The sequence below is a fragment of the Ictidomys tridecemlineatus genome, chromosome 2 (genome assembly GCF_052094955.1).
Source record: "Ictidomys tridecemlineatus isolate mIctTri1 chromosome 2, mIctTri1.hap1, whole genome shotgun sequence".
Taxonomy (NCBI): Eukaryota; Metazoa; Chordata; class Mammalia; order Rodentia; family Sciuridae; genus Ictidomys; species Ictidomys tridecemlineatus.
Window position 1 is genome coordinate 168,162,159 of NC_135478.1, and position 19,731 is coordinate 168,181,889.

Here is a 19,731-nt window from a genome sequence, read left to right on the forward strand (position 1 = left end):
TTATTTCCATAGTCGTGGATAACTAAATCCACAGGTAGGTATGCTCTAGTTCTTGAAATCCTAAAACATATGAAACTTTTTGCATTTTTAATTCTTGAAAAATATTACTTATCTATCTAGATGTTTTGTTTTTGCATTTTTTAGAATACCAAATTTTCCCTATTGACACCAAATAGTTGTAATTTTAAGGTAAAGTTTTTAATTACAGACTCTGTATTTGTTGTAAATTTTATTAGTTATATAATGATATTGAATATTTTTACTCAATTAATTAGTCATTATTTGTACCTAAAGCTCAATGCTAATTTATTATTTTTGCTACTGTGTATTTTTTTTCTAGTTTTCTTAGGAGAGTATTTTGCCAACCATAGTCATTATCTATTGTAATGTGAATCTATTTTTTTTCTTCACATTGATAATAAGATGCAAAAGGTGAATCTTTCCCTTCTGAGGAAAAGCTAACCTTTCCAACAGAAACACATTTGATTCAGTTTATATATAGTTTTTAGCACCTGTCTAGTTGCTTTGAAGCTTTTAAGTCATACAGTTCATATTGTGTTATTTGAATTGTTCACAAACGATTTCTTTTATCTGAGTACAAAAAGGGAAATTGGGCAAAAATGGAAACCTATCATCTTTTGTGCAGATGAACTTCCTGGACATGGTGTTATTTTGGTGTCATAGGGTTGCCATCTAGTGGCTGCAATGGGTACTTGTTTGTTAATTTTGCAGTATTGATTAAAACAATCAGAACCTTAGAACAAAGTTATAAATTGGGACGAATAAATCAGTAAAATTGATGTGTAGTAATATAAAGATTATAGTACAATAGGAATTATTTTAAGAAATTATATTATACAAATATTAAAAATTAAGAAATAGGAAACTCTTGTGATTTTTAAGGAATCTGCTCTTAATATAAATTGTGGATTAAAGGCCTGCCCATACTAGAAAAATAAATAGTGTTTAAAATAAATTTATATTATGTCCTTTGTATTTTATATGGGAAGTTATAACTCAGCTATAATAAATAAAAATACTCTGGCATTTTAATAGTGAGTTAAGTCTCTTAAGCAACTTGTTTTGTTTATTAAAAAAAAAGTTGATTTTCAAGTTCTTTTAATTCATTTTAATTCTCTCTCTTATCCATGTTCAAGCAGTACAGACTGAATCACAGTTCATGATTCATGTTCCTAATCACTGAATGCATTTTGTTTTAAAATACTCTTTCTCCATTTATAGCTGTACGATTTCTGGTAGCCTTAATTGTCTTTAATAGAAATTATGTACTATTCTATTGCCAAGAACATGATATACTGAAATAAGTGTTCTGATATAAATTTTCTCTAACAAAAATTATATTTTATGTCCAAATTTTTCAGTTTTTGTAATTTTATTTCATACATTTTCACTAGCATGTGTTGAATATAAGGGATGAATTCAACAAATAGATCTTTCTTTTTCAATTTGTTTTCTTGAAAATTTCAAATACGAAGAAAAGTTGAGGAATCAAATGAACACTTGCTGACACTTACCTTGCTAATGTTCTGCCACATTTGCTTTTCCCTCTTTAGCTGATACAGAATTACAGTTTAGAAGTGAATTCTCTTGTGTGAAACCTAGATTTTATTTATGGATTACTAAATAGTTTTTATACATCCATAGTGGAATTCACTTCCTTTGTGGGAAACCAAGGTTCATTTTTGTTTACCTTATGTAGTTTGTGAACATCCAAACTGAATTTCATAAACAGAAAAATGACTTATTTAGAACTGCTCATCTTTTCTAAGTGAAAAATAGCTGATTATAGTAATACCTCATAGCTTTTTAAAAATTTAATAGTTAACTCAAGTTGAAAATAAATTTCCTTACAATTGGCCTCATATATAACACATTTGGTTGCTTTCTCAAACTTTAAATATACATGTTTTAGTCAAAATTTTTTGCTGCTACAACCAAAAGACCTAACAGGAACAAATAGAAAAGTTTATTTTGGGGCTCAGGGTTTCTGAAGTCTATTATTTTCCGAGTAAATAACAGAAATTTACTGTTATTCATTTAATGAAATCAGATGACTGATTTCATTGCTGCGGGACCAAGGTAAGGCAGAACATCATGGTGGAAAAGTGTGGTGGGGGAAAGCAGCTGAAGACATAGAACCAGGAATCAGAGAAACAGATGATAATTCTCTTCACCATGATAAAATACAAATCCCAAAGGCACAACACCTGTGATCCACCTTCTCCAGCCATAAGCCATACCCTACCTACCTACAGTTACTACCCAATTAATTCCTATCAATGAATTAATCTGCTGATTAGCTTAAGCTTCTCATAAGCCAATCATTTCATCTCTAAACTTTCTTGCCTTATCTCACACATGAGCTTTTGGGCAATACCTTGTGTCTAAACCATAAAAATACAAATATATTGAATATATTGAATTTTTAAAAAGTCTTAAGGGCTTTACTTCAGGGGATAGAATCTTCATAAAATTTAAGACAATTTTTTTAAAAATTCAATAAATAAAATTTATAAGTAAGAAACTCAAGTTCTCTAAAATTTGGTTTATTGATTTGGTCAAAATTCCATGCCTATAATGTTAATAATCTTAATTCTAAAATTGATTACATAGTTTGATATATTAAATTGGAAGCACAGTTAATTTGAATTTTTTTAAACTTCAGACACTTTAAATAACATGTGTATGCATATGTACCATTCCAAATTTTCAGAATTCATAAAAGCATCCATATTGGATTACATAGTCATATTGTATTTGTTTTTAACTCTTTGACCAGAGTTCTATGATGCTCATTAAGAAAATAATATTACCACCCTAAATTAAGGTTGTTGTTTCCAATCATATAATGTTATCATTTGCTTACTGGCCAGAGCTTTTTGCCTAGGACAGGACAACTTAGCTGGGTATCAGGACAGAAGGTACCACTTCTGGGCACACTGATTTTCTTTTTAAGTCATGCAGAAGAAAAGGGATTCCAAGTTCCTATACTTGAGAGGTGGTTATCTTTTTGGGATTTAGGTTACATTCTTATATTATTTATTTGTTTAAAATGTTTTTCTGTTCTCTTAATCTAATTTTAATTCCTGTATTTCTGCTTCCAAAGACATTTCTGGAGCTCCTGAATACATCTGTGTAATTCCTCAATCTTATTTTAAGGCTATGACTTAGGCCATATGTTGCAGCTAACATCATTCAGTCATTCTCTTATTGACCTGATTAAATCCTGAGATTTTTCTTATATCCTTCCTATCGGACTCAAACATATACTTATGAATTAAATAGCTATTGGATTAGATATAGCTTTGACAGATTTTATAGTTACCACAATAAAATCATGATAATTATAGCAATTTCTTTCTTTCTTTCATTTCTTTTCTTTTTTCTTTTTTCTTTTTCTTTTCTTTTTCTTTTTTTTTTTTTTTTTTTGTACTAGGGATTGAAATTGCATGCTTAAAAGCACCACTGGGCCACATCTTCAGCTTTTAAATTTTTTTTTTCTCACTAATTTGCTTAGGTCCTTGTTAAGTTGCTGAGGCTGGCTTTAAACATCCTCCTGACTCAGCCTCCCAAGCTGCTAGAATTACACAAGTGAGCTACCACATCTGGCTATCAATTTTCTGATATAAGAAGAATTTGACTAAACTAAAAAAAAATAATAATCTGATGATATGAAGGTTAAAATAAATTCAGTAAAAGAAGATAAAACCATATTACTTACCAAAATTTGCCATATTATTTACCAAGTATTTTCCTGTATCTGTCCCAAGTGTTTAGCTCTTAACAATTCTGTTAAGTACTGCTCATTTTCTTATTCACAGAAGAAGAAAACTAGGCACAGAGAGTTTAAGAAACCTGTTTTAGTTCACACAGGTAGTAAGTGGCAGAGTCAGGATTCAAACTCTGGCAGTCTGAGTGTACCTTCCATGTCCTGTACAACAATAGCATTAATATCATAAGCATTAATATCATGAGAATGTTTTGGGAACCAGATGTGTTTAATGTAATTGTGGTTGATACTTTGTCTTCAGATAGAGAGACAAATAAATACTTACTTATTTGTAATTGACATGTCCACATAGGTAGTGAACTGTTTGCTGGACTCTACAGTGACTATTGGGGCAGAGATGCTGCCATCTTCCGGAGTATGGGGCGACTGGCCCATATTCGTACTGAGCATGATGATGAGCGTCTGTTGAAAGGTAGGATTGAGACAGAATAGAGAGGAAATTAGAATTTAATACAAGCCTAGAATTCATGGATAATTTTGCCACTTTGATAATTACAATATAAATATAGCTTAGAGTTTTTACAGATTTGAGAATGTTTTTGTTGGCAATATCCTTGAAGTAAAATCTATATGGTTTGTGTTCATCATTTCCTATGGATTGGTTTAATTATAAAATCAGTTTACCTTCCTAGCAATGCTTAGAAATCAAAATTTAAATGAATAAAACAAAGCAAATATATGAGAAGCGAAAAATTCATCATACAATAGGGTTTTTATGTTCTTATCAATTGGTATAATTTCTAATGACTTGATTTCTTTGCTTTTCTTGTCTTAATAGGATCACATGACACCTTAGATATAAAACTTTAGAAAGGTCACTACCTATTCACTGACAGAATTCTTTGTTAGGAATATTATTTATATTTTTTATGCTGGTATGTCTAGGAGCTCATTTTATGGTGAACATTTTCATTTTCAGCATTTTTGTTAAGCTTAAAAATATATGGTCACTCTAAGTAGCATATTATTATCATTATCAATTTAAAAATGTTTGTTGACTTGCAAATAAAATAGAGATAGCTATCCCTTTTAAAATTTGTTTGGTTAAAATTTTCAAGGAATATGTATTTTTTCATAAAATGATGACAGTTAAAGTTAAGCTTTCAGTTGACATGTAATTTATTAGGATAACCTCATTTTGTTATTATATCTCCTTCACTTTTCTTTCACATTTTACTCCTATAGAACCAAAATTTGTAGGTTCATATATGATTCCTGACAATGAAGACCGAGATGACAACAAAGTGTATTTCTTTTTTACTGAGAAGGCCCTGGAGGAAGAAAGCAATGCCCACGCGATATACACCAGAGTGGGGCGACTTTGCGTGGTGAGGATTGTGTTTCTCATTAAAATTGCTTATCTCACAATCTATGGTCATGCATTTGTTACAAATTTTATAGTAGGGTTCTGCTTTAAATATTTAGTATTCTATAGGCATCCAGAATTGGCATTTAATAAAACAAGATTTATAATTCATGTTTTAGTCAGAGTTTTCACTCCTTTGTCTGTTCCTTGGGGCTCGAGGTGAAGCAGAAATACATGGCCAAGAGTATGGCAGAAGGAAGTGGCTCACATTATGTTCAGAAAGCAGAGAAAGAAACCCACTTGCCAAACATCAAATATATACCTTAAAGGCACACCCCCAAGGACCCACCTCCTCCACCCACACCCTTCCATTGCCAATTAATCCCATCAGGGGACTCATTCACTGATTGGACTAAGGCTCTTGTAACCCAATCATTTCTCCTCTAAACCTTGTATTGTCTCACACATAAACTTTGGGAGATACCTCACATCTAACCATAACACTTCACATCTATAAAGATTTTATCTGCATTTTTTAATCTGCATTTTGTATGATTTTTCTCATTTTCAAAGCTATTACTATAAACAGTCTATAGGTAGTTTTAGAGTTACAGTTAAGTTATAATAAGTAGTCTATAGTTAGTTTGTATTTCTTCCTAAAAAGAAATTTGATGGTTTTTTAAATGTATTTAACCAAAATCTTTTTGTTTCTTTAGTCCACAATCTAAATAATATACACAACTGTGTTTGAACAATTCAAGTTGGTTGACTTTATAGAAAAAAAAATCTGTAGTTTGAGTATTCAGTCAGGTTTGGAACAGTCAAACAAATTGAAGTAGCAGCATGTACTTAGAGACTGCTAATAATATTACAAATGTAAAGTAAATCTGTCAGTTAAGAATCAATTTAAGTGTAGATTTAAGAGGGTTTGGGATGTGGCTCAGTAGTAGAATGCTTGCCTGCCATTTGTGAGAACCTGGGTTCAATCCTTAGCACTACAAAAGAGGGCAAAGAAAAAATTTAAAGGACATGTATGCATACATACATATGTAAGTATTATATGTGTACATTCTGTGTGTGTGTGTGTATAGATTATTTATCAACAAAATAAAGGTTACAGTGTCATAAAGCCCACTCTTTCATTTAGGAGAGACTACTATGTTAAGATTGTTTAATACCTAGAAAGGAAACTGAATACTTCAGAGTGATAATACACTGACAAGTCAGAATGTGAAAAACAAAGCAAAACAAAAACTACAGGAATATATGTTAGTATTCATTTGAGGCCATCTGCACATTGACTAATACTAAATCTATTGTTGGTAAAAGCTCTTTATGTGCCCATTTACCTGTTTTCTTTTTTCACAGAATGATGTGGGAGGGCAGAGAATACTAGTGAATAAATGGAGCACGTTCCTCAAAGCAAGACTGGTTTGTTCAGTACCCGGAATGAATGGAATTGATACATATTTTGATGAATTAGGTAAGTATTATTTTGAGAATTAAATTTTAATCTTTGATGTGTAGCTCTCATTTTGTCTGGTACATATGGAAAACTTGTTTCCTGCAATATTTGACCAGAGCACCAACCAAGAGCATGTTTCTGTTCTTTTCATTTTAACCAGGTGCCTGGTGATAGCAGAGGAGTTGCAGGAAAAAAAGGAGATCCATCTCATTAGTTTAGAGTCAGTGCATCTGGTTCCATCTGTGTGGGTTAGCTAAAAACCCAGAACACTGAAAGGATTCACCCTGTTATGTTTTGGTCACGGTTGTCTGGGTGCTATTTGGAAATTTATGTCTTTAAATCTATAATAAGTTCTAAACTATTTCATGTGAATATGTTTTCTCTGCATGTAAAGAGGGCTAAAAACTCCAATTGATAGATGGGTCTTTAATTTTTCAGAGGATGTTTTTTTGCTGCCTACCAGAGATCATAAGAACCCAGTGATATTTGGACTGTTTAACACTACCAGGTGAGAGATTTATACACTCAATATAAAAATGTAAGCAAGAATTGTCTCTCTAGACTCTCCTTTCATGGTTTATATACTTGGAAATACTATTGACCCAGTCATCATTCTTGTTTTCTGTACTTTATACATCACCAACTTCTCCTTGTTCACCCACGATTGCAGCTCATTTTCAAAGCCACAAACTCCGTCCAGATTCTTGTTTTTGTATGCAGTGCCCTAGCATCCTCATGTGCTTAGTATCCTGACCTCTTCTCTCTCTAATCTACAAAAAAGGACAACTTTTTTCTCATGTAATTTTTCAGATATTGATTTAATGTTTCAGAGACTAGGATAATTCTTTTATCTTATCAAATTGAACTTTCTAAGCCAGAGTTTTACTGTTCTTTAATAACGATTACCCACCCATCTTTGAAAGATTCCCCACCCCTGCCGTGAGCCCTCCACTGACAAGATAATATGTTGACAGATTCTAGTGCTTATATTGCCAAATACCATCACAGTATTTTTATTTGTTCACTTCTCTTGCTTGAAATGACTTTGTCTTCCAACATTGGTTTGTGTCAGTTCTCAACACATATCAATTGTCATGTCCAGGAAATAGCTCTTGGTTCCTTAGTCACTAAGCAATCTTCCTGCCCATTTGTTCTGGCCATCTTCCTCCAATGTATATTCACAGTCAACACCTTTATGATCTGCTCTCCTTCTTTCAAATATCTATTCAATTTAGTGCTGATAATGTGTTATTTTTCCTTTACATTCTTATATTTTGTATCCATGAATGAGTGAAATAATAGTTCATTCATGGATGAAAAAGTATGACTAGAATATGTTTTGGTTGAAAGTTTGTGTACACAATTTCATCAGTATCTTTCCAAATAAGGCAGAGAATGGATAAAATGATTTGAGTGAGAAATAAAAAATATATCTCACTTCTCTCAGCAGAGATGCAATGATCTTACTCAGTTTCTCATTTGCATTGTATTGGCCATAAACTGTCCATAACCCTGTATACTGTACTTTACTTAGAGACTTTCCACACAGCCTTTTTTGAGTTTTTCAGCAGGTGATTTCAAATGCTCACTTTGAAAAAAATATAAGCTCCTTGAACAAGTATGGTGCTGTTGTAAAGAGACCTTTTTCTGCAACAGGGTAACATGGAAATAGCATTCTATCAATTATTTCTTGAGCAAAGAAATATTTAATATAGATTGGCAGCTATCACAGTTCATAGAAAGTCCCTTAATTTTCTTTTACTTCATTTTCTTCCATATGCCAGTAAATAATTTATATGTTGCTTGAACACTCAATGGCTTTATACAGTGAACTCAAGTTATGAAATAATGCATAGGCTTTTTAATGGATTAGTATGATCAATTTATAAGCTACTTTCCTAAAGGATAGCATATTGGATTTTTTTTTAAAAAAGAACGACAAGCTTTTCTTCTATAATTTTCATTTTGACTGTTCAAATTTATCAAAAAAAATTTGATATACAAATCTAAGGAAAAAAAGCTCCCAGCTGTTACCTGACATAGAGGTTGATATTCATGGAATAGTGATCAAAGGCTTATTGTCACTTTAGTTGAAAGACTATCTCTAGTTTTCATCAGTATCCCAGGCATTTGCAATTGCTTCAAGGTGTGTTATAAAATGTGTGATTTGATATCCTTAGACAATAACATTACTGCTGTTCTACAGGTGTCTCGGGTGTAGGAAATACTATATTTACACAGAATTTTTCATTTTAGAGAGCACTTTCACAACATCATTTATTTCCATTCTCATACTACAGAGGTTCAGAAGATGTTAGAATTCATTCAGATCATGACAAATTAAGTAATACAGCCAGTTTTTTTTAAAAAAATCTTTTAGAAATATTCTTTTGCAGAATCTGATTGCAAATGTCCACAATAAATTTGCTATGGTTAGTCAACTGCTTTCTTTATCCTCTGAAAATAGAAATTTTTATCAAGAAAATCATTTTAATTGCTGCCATTTCTGGAGGTGCGGGAGCTGAGCTTTATAGAATTTAAGTAAATTTTCTCAAGTTTAATTTATTTGGGTCAGTCATCTTCCCACAGTAGCACAGTTTTCAGTGAACTGGAGGAAATAATTCAGTAAGTGTGCTAATGTTTATGAGACTTCTGGATAAAAGAATGGAACAGAGTCTTAAGTTTTCAGGAGACATTAAGTTTCTCTTCATATCACATTACACTGAGAAATCTAATAAAATTTGGATAAAACTTTTAAAAAAATATTTTTTAGTTGTAGATGTATACAATATCTTTAATGTATTCATTTATTTATTTTTATGTGTTACTGAGGATTGAACCCAGGGCCTCACATGTGTGAGTCAAGTGCTCTACCCCTGAGCTACAACCCAGCCCTTGGATAGAACTTTTAGCAATATTAATAGTATGGTGATTAAAAGAATTGTCTGCTTTGAAGATAAAACAATGTAAAAAGAGATAATAACTTAAAATGGGTAATTAAATATGAGGATGAATCTTTCTAACTGTAGGTCAGATCTTAACAAAAATGAAAAAAACACAATATGTGATTTAACAATAATAAATTGAAGTTACACATTTTCTTTAATGGCCTTCTAAAAGGGTAATTTTAAGCTATCATAAATAGTAAATTAAAGAAATGTTACATTTTGAAATTTCAATATTTAAAATATTGCAGTAGTTAATATTTTCAGAATAATCTATGTTTAAAGGAATTGCAAGGTTTTTACCCAAAAGATTTTTTTAATCTATGTATGTTGGAACATTTGACCAGGTGAACTGTTGGTTCCCAAAGAGTAATTACTTTTTAATTTTTTTTTTATTTTTCAGTAATATATTTAGAGGGCATGCTATTTGTGTCTATCACATGTCTAGCATCCGGGCAGCTTTTAATGGACCATATGCACATAAAGAAGGACCTGAATACCATTGGTCACTCTATGAAGGAAAAGTTCCTTACCCAAGGCCTGGTTCTGTAAGTTCAGCTATTTTGATCAGTTTTTCACATGCTTTGCCAGAGTTTGCAATGAAACAATTAAGGAATTGTGTATTTAAAGTATACTTGGAGGATAAAGAAACAACTGTTTCATATTCTTATATGCTTGTTATGTAATGAAAAGAACATAATGGATACATTGTAGCAGTATGATAAAGTCTATGCAATTATTGATATTTTGGCTAAATAGTTCCACCTAAAGTTTTACTTTTAAGGGTACTGGTGAATACAGAAACATCTAATAAAATGAGAATCATATATTTTCCTCCCCGCCTGTTGAGGAGAATTAGTATCACATGTAATTTCTAATCAAGAAAATGTTGCCCAGGTTTTATATTCTTTTTCTTTCTTTCTTTTTTAAATTTATTTCTTACATACATGACAAAAGTGGAGTGCATTACATTTATAATTACCCATTCACAGCACAATTTTTTGTAACTCAGTATATAAAGTATGTTCACACCAAATTATGCCATTGTACATGAGCTCTCCCAGGTTTTATATTCTTTCTTTAAATATTTTTTTTCATTGCCAATGGACCTTTATATTATTTATTTATATGTGGTGCTGAGAATCAAACCCAGTACCTTGCATATGCTAGGCCCCCAGTTCTAATATGGGTTACCCTCTAAGTTCTCTAGGCCAAAATTTCTTGTTACTTGTTATTTAGTAGATCAAAAAGACGTTTTTTTATCCACTCTCTTAGGATATTTAACACCTTGCTTCATACCTTTATTGCCTATTAGAAAAAAAATAAGTGACAATACAAAGTGTAGGTAGAGTATGGAACATTGTACCACTTGCCTCTGAATCATGGCTAATAAGATTCCCCTCATTAGCCATTCAGACTTTTGTGCTTTTAATTGCATACATGTCTAAAATTAGGATGATGATAATGATGGTGATGATTTCACATCATGGATCCTGTATGCAACTATGGTGGATAAATGTTAAATCACTCTAGGTGCTGTGTGAGGCTTGGGGAACAAACATTTAACTTGTCATGCAAGTCAACATCTAGACTTTCATGAGCAGCTGGTGAAATCTCATCACCACCCTGATTCTATAATTACTTGCAAGCCAAATAGAAACCATTTTTGCAGAGTCAAACCCAAAGTGGAAACAAACCTTTCCTCCATTAACAAGTGTAAGTTTTTCCCATTATAATCACTCTCTCTCACTGGCTTAAAATTATTACTTCCTGTAAAACATAAAGTATATTTTATTTCACTCCATTGATTGAAAAGTACAATTTACATGAAGAAAACCCAGTTCTGTGGCTTTGCTGGAAAGACTTCTTTAAACCACTTGGCCTTATAGAGATGGTAGGAAGTGACTAAAATGCTTCCAAGATAATCCAAAATGTTTCTAATTATGTATCATCAAAGTACAAGCAAGTGAAAATTTTGTGCCAAATTAAGAAATATGGCCTGTATTTAAAAAACAAACCATTATAAATGCACTCTTTGTAGAATCTGATTACTAAAGTAATGTTTTTATACTCTAAAGTGGAAAATTTTTATCAAGATAATCTTAAATTTGCTGCTGGTTTTCGAAAAAAAAATGCATGAAATGAGGGACTCCTTATTAACAAGCATGAATCAACAGAGTTGAAGGTGTCCCAGGAAGAACTTAAAGTGATGGTGAGCAATTTTAGATTCCGTGATTCAAGAATTGAGACATGTTATAACAAATGTTTGCAGTTTTTTGCTTATTGTGTCTAATCCATACAAGAATAATGAAAATTCATAGACATTATAGTAGCACAACATGGAGAGGGTTTTTTTCAATAATTAATGGTGATGAAATTTGAATAGGTTTCTATGTTACAGCATTAAAATCCTATAGTCTCTTAGTCAATCAGAACCTTCATAGTCTCAATAATGGAAAAGCTATTTTGTGCAGTTGTGATTCTTAGTTTGAGAGAAGATTTAGCACCACAAAGAGACTTTGTTTTTCTGAGAGATACTTTACCTTCAGATTTGAATTCACAATGTTAAAAATTAAATCAGGATAATTAATTTTAGCATTTATACTGTTAAAGAATTTTGCTAGCCCCAAAGTGTCCTGGTATTAAATGGATTTTACTTTTCCAAGACTTTGCTACTTTCTATATATTTTTAGGGATGCATGTTTAAAATAACTTGGCATTCCATTGCAATTTTTAATTGAGTCTATTTCTGGAATGAAGAATATATGGCTACTAAATACTTTTAAATGCATAGTTGATTAATTGGACAGCTTCCACTTTTCTAATTCTTCTTATAACGGATCATAAATTTACTGTTTAGATTTAAGGCAAAAATAATTGTCTAATCTGCTTGCATTTCAGTGTGCCAGCAAAGTGAATGGAGGGAGGTATGGGACCACCAAAGATTACCCTGATGATGCCATTCGATTTGCGAGAAGTCATCCACTAATGTACCAGTCTATAAAACCTGCTCATAAGAAACCAATATTGGTAAAAACAGATGGAAAATATAATCTGAAACAAATAGCTGTGGACAGAGTGGAAGCTGAGGATGGCCAATATGATGTCTTATTTATTGGTACAGGTAAAGAGACAAGAGAAAATATCAAGGCATTTCACTTGGCCCCGAAGATAATAACTTTAATAGTGTTTAAGAAAGCATCTATGGACAAGTGTCCAGATGATCCCATTAGCCCATCTGCTCACTACTCATCTGAAATAAGAACACTTGAGAGAGTCTCAATCATGTGACTGCAACAGCAAGAGTTTATGCCTGTTGTCGAACCATGAGTGATACTTTCATTGTCCAAACTATCGTGATTTAGGTAACAAATTGCGTGGTCACTCTTGTTCCAGATCTGAGGAATGGTAACATAATCAAAGAGAGAATTTAGGGCTGTTATAACACATAATTCCTGATACAATTTCAATACTTAATACATTCACATACGTGAAATAATTGAAGAAGTGAATAATTGATGTTCATGAACAAGTTGATTCCAATGGATCTTCTTATAATGGAAGAAGGGTACCTTGGGAAGCATAGTTCTCCTGTGAGCCCCAAAGCCCCTTTCTTGCCTTTAGCTGCTCAGTTTACTGAACTTACTGAGCTTATGATTCTACAAACAATTTATGACAATAACATCACCCAAGTCTGTAATCACAAAAATGCTTCCCAACCTCCATCAGAAAAATACTTTTGTACTCAGGAGGTCAAATGTTACCTGTGATGCAGATAAACAGTTACCCCAAAGCTATAATATACTGGGTTAAGAAGATGAAGTATAATGAATATGCTAAAAATGAAAATTTCAAATAAATTCAAAATTTCAATTAATGCCATACATTTGCTTTAATTTTGGGACGAGAACCTAGATTTCACATTCAGAGCAATGGAACAAATACTGAGAAATACTTTAAAGTGCTATAGCAATTTTAAAACTTGTTAAAACCATCATTTCTTTCTTTCTTCTTATGCAGCATAATGATTGCTATAGCAGTTGCTCGTTAGAGGAGTAAGCATTCTACACTATGTAACATCCATCACAGACTTATAACTCTGAAGAGATATTGGAATATGCTCAGTACAGTAATCAGGATGTATTACTAATATGCATGCTTGGAAAATAATAAAAGATTTAAGCAAGGAAATATAAATCTTATTTCCATAAATTGATCTCTGGTACAAGTTATAATTTATCTACTCATTTTAAGAAGTTAATATTATGCTTTTCTTGTGTTCAAGATTATCAATGTATCATACTTCTTCAGGAAACCTAAAATTATTTGGCAATGAGTCTACTCATAATGACTTCCAACAGAGATTTAAAAAAAAAAAAAGAAAAGAAAAGGTGGGGGTTCCATGAACAAGATGTGTATTTGATAAAAAATTAAGCAAGCATATTATTTTAAAATGCTCTGGAGATCATAAAATAAAGTAACAGTCCAAGACATATTTTCTTGCAGATTGACCAAAGATATTTGAGAGAATTACAGAAGTATCAGATATATATTTGTGCTATCAAACATACCATGTTTAACTCAAAAAATAGCATCATACGAAAACACGAGTTTTCAGAAGAAAAGAACATGGTTGATGAATATGTGATGAATAGACTGGAAAATATCACAACTTGTATTTATTTCTCCCAATACTTATCAGATGTAGGCTTTAATGCAACACATGTATAGTCATTATCACAAAATCAGTAGTTGCAAATTAATAATCTGACTTACATCTTTTCTTTTTGCCAGATATAGTAATTGAGAACAATTTAATATGTGCTCACTTTTCAAGATAATATTTTTTAGTTAATTGAAAATCAGGTAATTTCCATTGTTTAATTACCATTCAGTTTTATTAATCCAGTTACAGGATTTGATAATTTTTCAACAAATAGCTCAAATATGATAAAAACCCTTCAATCAACATTTCCAAAGTGTTTTCCTCCTGAATTGTTATTTCTAACACCATATGAAATTATTTGTGCAGCTAAATTAGTTGTATTTTAAAGTTTCATTGGAAAAAAACAAGATTATAATATCATGAGTAATAAAAATAAAATGGAATTTTGAAATATAAATATAGAATTATAAAGTGTTATAAAATTGTGAAAGCTAAATGGTTGGTATGGGAGGACTCATAATCCTTTCTAAAATAGTGTAAACATATTTTTTTTAAATTTAAAAGTGTATTTAGGGCATGGGGTATAGCTGAGTGATGCACTTGCCTAGCATGCAAATGGCCCTGGGTTTCATTCTCAGCCCCACAAAAGCAAACAAACAAAAAGTGTAAATGTTATTTCTGTATCATGTTGCTTAGAATGTTCCCTAAATTTAAAACAATAGTTTCTTAACATGAAAGTAGCCAAGGTAAAATATTTTCTTGCATCACACATCACAGAGGAAGCTAGAATAATATGGCATATTGCATATTTATTAATTCCAAAAGACATTTTGGTTTCTGAACTTATAATTGAATTTTTTGGAACAAACTAATTGAATGTGTGTGAGTGTGTGTTTTCAAAATAACATTTTTATTCTTTTTAGTTAGTGGAAAATTTGGATTAATAGTTATACACACACACATACACACACACACACACACACACACACACACATATAGACAGATAGATATGTAAACACACATATATATGGAGGGAGAGAGAGAGAGAGAGAGAGAAAGAGAGAGAGAGTTTGTTTGAATTCTTTTGGCCAGGCATATAAAATTCTTAATTTTACTAATTTACAATATGGGCATATAGGTAGTCAAATGGTGTTTAACTTGCAGCGATTAAATGTTTAATGCATCTATGATTTCACATCTTATTTGAATTTATAGTTTCATGTGGTTTTAACTGTATGAAAATCAATTGTGGCATACCTTCTAGTTTATCTGTTTTCATTTTTTTTTCTTTTTTTGCTTTCTTACAGATACTGGAGTTGTCCTGAAAATCATCACAATTTACAACCAAGAAACAGAATCCATGGAAGAAGTAATTCTAGAAGAACTTCAGATATTCAAGGTATTTTTAATAAATAATATACCCAAGATTATGTACTGCAGAAAATTACAATTTAGAATTAAGTTGAAAAAATGTTATGTCCATTTTTTCCCTAATAAGTGTGCTATGAATTCATAACAGTGAGGAATGATTTGAATTTCTAATGCCTCTGGTATTTCATTGTCATAGACATTTCAAAAGAAGAGACCTGTCTTCATGTAGAATAAAAATAATTTTAATATAAAAACTGCTACTATAAAAAATAACATACTACACAGGAATTTTAGATTGACAATTGCAAAGTCACATCTTGTACAAATGAACTATCAATACTGACAAAAAGTAATATGTTTTTATATTGTGGACATTGTGGCTAGACAAGCACACTGCTTTTAATTATTGTGTACTAACTACACATATAATTTATTAAAAATAGAAAATAATAATCTGAAGATTATACAGGACTAAAAAATTATATATATATATACATATATGTGTGTGGATATAATATATATTATATAAATACACTTTGAAAGGTCTCATTTTTCTCAGCAGTTATGGTCTTTAAGGTCACCATTGCTTCTGAGGGAAATACAAAGTTAGGTTCCTGCAAATTTCTGTTTATAATATTTTCAAGTGATCAATAGATAAACTTGTTTATGTGTGTTCCTGTTAAAACACATCTTTCCATTTATATACTTAGTTGATTAATTAATAACTGAGTTTACAGTCAACAGCACTATAATTCACTGAATGAAGGTTATCATATGAAAACATTTTCTACATTAAGATGCAATGTAGCCTTTTTGAGTTTAGAAACTATAAAAGGCACTTCAGCTCTAGGCTTGGAGGTCATTTTATACAGCAAAGTACTAACAAAAAACAACATGTAAAGAAATGTCACTAAATAGTTAGTGTGAAGGACACTTGTTTACATCCTGGGTGCTGAAACTTGATTTCAGCTGATAAGTGCATCATCTGCAAAATGTGCATCTACATGTCCTCAAATGAGAGCCACAGCAAATTGTTGATATTGGGATTACAATTAATTTAATAGTAAGTGGATTTGCACACAGAGAATATACAAATGATAAGACTCATCCATATATGTAGACGATAGATATATGTGAAAACACTTTATTAATAGCAGTACATTTTACCTTGGCTGTCTGGAGACCAGATTTCTCCAGTGCCCCACACTAAGTTAACCAGAGGAACTTTGCTTTTGTTTATTTTGTATTTTAAGCCTCTGTGTAGGATTGATTTCATGATAGGTCTATAGCTCTCATATCAAGAGCATGCACTGCCATGTCTTTTCATATAAACTCTTCAGAAACATCATTTTCTGAATGAATAAATGAATGATACACTCATGTATAAAGCGTTTTGTGGCTTGAAATATTTTTTTAATTCCACTGATATAAAGTATCAAATATTTCAGAAAATAATTCTAAAAAGGGTAACTATCCTGAGTTAATTCTGTCTGCCTATTATTTTTCCACTTAGAGAACTGATTGAAATTTGTCATGTTCCTTAAAGATGCTCTGAATCAAGATAGCTAATACCACATGCTGACTCTTAAAGCTATGTTACATGTCATCCTTCCTTTGGTGCAATTCTAAGAAAATGAGGTTATTCATCTTTTTCTAAGAATCCAGGATTCATACTGATTCACCATGATCACTCCAACAGAAAGTGTTTTGTTTAGGCTTGGGTTAAAATAATTAAAGATCGTATGGTTTAGGAGTAATAACAAGTACTCTAGAATATTACTATTTCACTTTTAATGGTTCAAGAACACTCTGACTTTGTTATTTTAATTAAGGATACTAGAATTAGAAAGCACGAATAGTATTCAACTGCACATGTAAAAAAGTACATTCCAGAGACAGTGAACTGATTAGATTATTCACTGCTTTTTTTTCCCTCATCTGTATATCTATTCCTATCCATGAAAAAATTAAAAACTTGTATTTTAGTTTATTTGAATTTACATCTAATTTATAAAATGAAAGCTGTAGTTTGCTAGGAATAGAACCACTCATATGCCTTATTTGATTTCAGGTGATTTACAACCATGTTAAGGTAGATATTCTGTGATGTCCTTTCTTAAAAAAGATTTTTTTTTTCAGGATCCAGTTCCAATTATTTCTATGGAGATTTCTTCCAAGAGAGTAAGTTGTATGTGTGCATATGTGTGTGTGTATGAGTTCTGTAAATTGGTTCTGTAAATTAGTTGAGGCCAAAGGATGTAAGGACATTAGTACTTTTCATCTATATGAATGAGCTGCAGTTTTCTCCCTTAATTATTTTCTTTTGTTGTGGTAAGAACATGTAACATGAGATTGATTCTCTTAGTGACTTTTAAAAATACACTGTTGTTGACCATAAGCACAGTGATATACAACAAATCTCTTGAGCTTACACATCTTGCTTGACTGAAACTTCATGCCCATTTATGATAAAACATTATTCCCTAGTTATTTTTCACTAATTTTTTTTGCAGAAATAATGGTAATAATAACACACAACTGTGTAGTGAAATTCTTCTTTCCTTCTCTTCATTGGAATCAATTTTTGATGTGAACTTCTTTAGAAACTGTTATTGCATATATTGCCTCAAATTTATTTATCAATAATTCTTCATGTTTAGCAAATAGGAACATGTTACATTAAGTGTGCTACTGGTAGTCCTTTTCTTTTAGTGTATTTTACAACTATTTTTATCATTACAAACACACACATGCACACACACACACAGACAAATCACTCTTCTAAATGTTTATGTCAATATTTGAAAGACTATTTATACAATCTCTTATTGGATGCTCTTATAGATCTTTAAAAGGAGACCTAGAGTGTTAGATAATGCAAGAGTCTTTCTGCTTAGATAACCAATAAAAGAACAGACAGTTTTTTGAGCTCTTGACAAGCTGAGTCTAGCAATTTTATTACTCCTGCATTTAATTCTGTAAAAGTATTTCAAATTATGGAAAAATGAAAGTGGTGATTTTTCCATTATCTATCCTGAGCAATTGCTGGGCTTTTACTGAAGTGTCTGTGTTTAATTTGGAAATTTGGTTATAATAGTTCAGTTTAAGTGTTGTTCATTTCCGCTAGTGGTTTCTCTCTGCTTTCCGTAGCAACAGCTGTATATTGGATCTTCTTCTGCTGTGGCTCAAGTCAGGTTCCATCATTGTGACATGTACGGAAGTGCTTGTGCTGACTGCTGTCTAGCTCGAGACCCTTACTGTGCCTGGGATGGCATATCCTGTTCCCGGTATTACCCAACAGGCACACATGCAAAAAGGTGAGACATGTTTCTCAATGGAGTGATTCTTTTGTCAGAAAAATGCTAACGCTTATTTGGTCTTTTTTTGTACCCATTCCATGAAAATAATCATGATATTTTTATTTAAATAAATCATAGATATATTTTGATCATAATATAATACTTGAAATTTTCCTGAAAATGACTTTCATGTATTATTGTGTATATGTATTGGAGCTGAATAGGCTTTTGGACTTTTATTTTTCCACCTGGGTTTGAATCAACTCTTTCCTTTTCTAAAATTTTTGCTGGAAGACATGAAAGAAGTTTAGACAAATGTAAAATGTGGAAATGGTAGGCCAGCACTCTTAAAGGATTCAAAGACTTAAAAAGAAAATAAATAAATAAGTTCTGAAATACATCCTGCAAGTCTTCTCTACCAGCTGTTCTTCATTTATTTCATTTTGAAAGTGAATATTTTAACTCCTAGGCAAATGCATGACCTGTATAATTAATGAAATGTGTGATTTAATTCAACACAAATGAAAGGTACTTAAAGACCTCCAAACTCCAAGGTTTGCAATTCATGAGGTCATTGGCATTTATTAGAGAAGGTAAATCCAGGATTCTTTTAACAAGAGAACTCTAGGTTCAGAAAGTACTTTGAAAATAAAGTGTTTTTTTTCCTTCACTCAAGCCATATGAAATAGTGTTCACTTTTGGTAAATAAAGAAAAATATTTTTATTTCTTATAGAATAAACAGTGTTTTTTTTCTCATGACAAAGTGACCAAACACAAAGTAAAACAAAACATAAGACTATATAAAATTTCCCCACTGAAAAGTAGTTTGTATTAATTTCATTTGTTCTTACTATTTAACTTTGGGTT

The 19,731-nt window shown here is 31.5% G+C and overlaps 1 protein-coding gene across 1 annotated transcript in view; it reads left to right on the top strand.

Moving 5' to 3' along the window:
- Sema3e (semaphorin 3E) overlaps positions 1–19,731 on the top strand; it is a 236,877-nt gene that overhangs the window by 190,570 nt on the left and 26,576 nt on the right. The window contains exons 6-14 of the mRNA XM_078040135.1: positions 4,104–4,223; positions 4,997–5,139; positions 6,486–6,600; positions 7,021–7,090; positions 9,931–10,075; positions 12,429–12,651; positions 15,501–15,592; positions 17,704–17,745; positions 18,715–18,881. Coding sequence (XP_077896261.1) covers positions 4,104–4,223; positions 4,997–5,139; positions 6,486–6,600; positions 7,021–7,090; positions 9,931–10,075; positions 12,429–12,651; positions 15,501–15,592; positions 17,704–17,745; positions 18,715–18,881 — 1,117 coding nt within the window. The remainder of the gene's footprint in view (positions 1–4,103; positions 4,224–4,996; positions 5,140–6,485; positions 6,601–7,020; positions 7,091–9,930; positions 10,076–12,428; positions 12,652–15,500; positions 15,593–17,703; positions 17,746–18,714; positions 18,882–19,731) is intronic.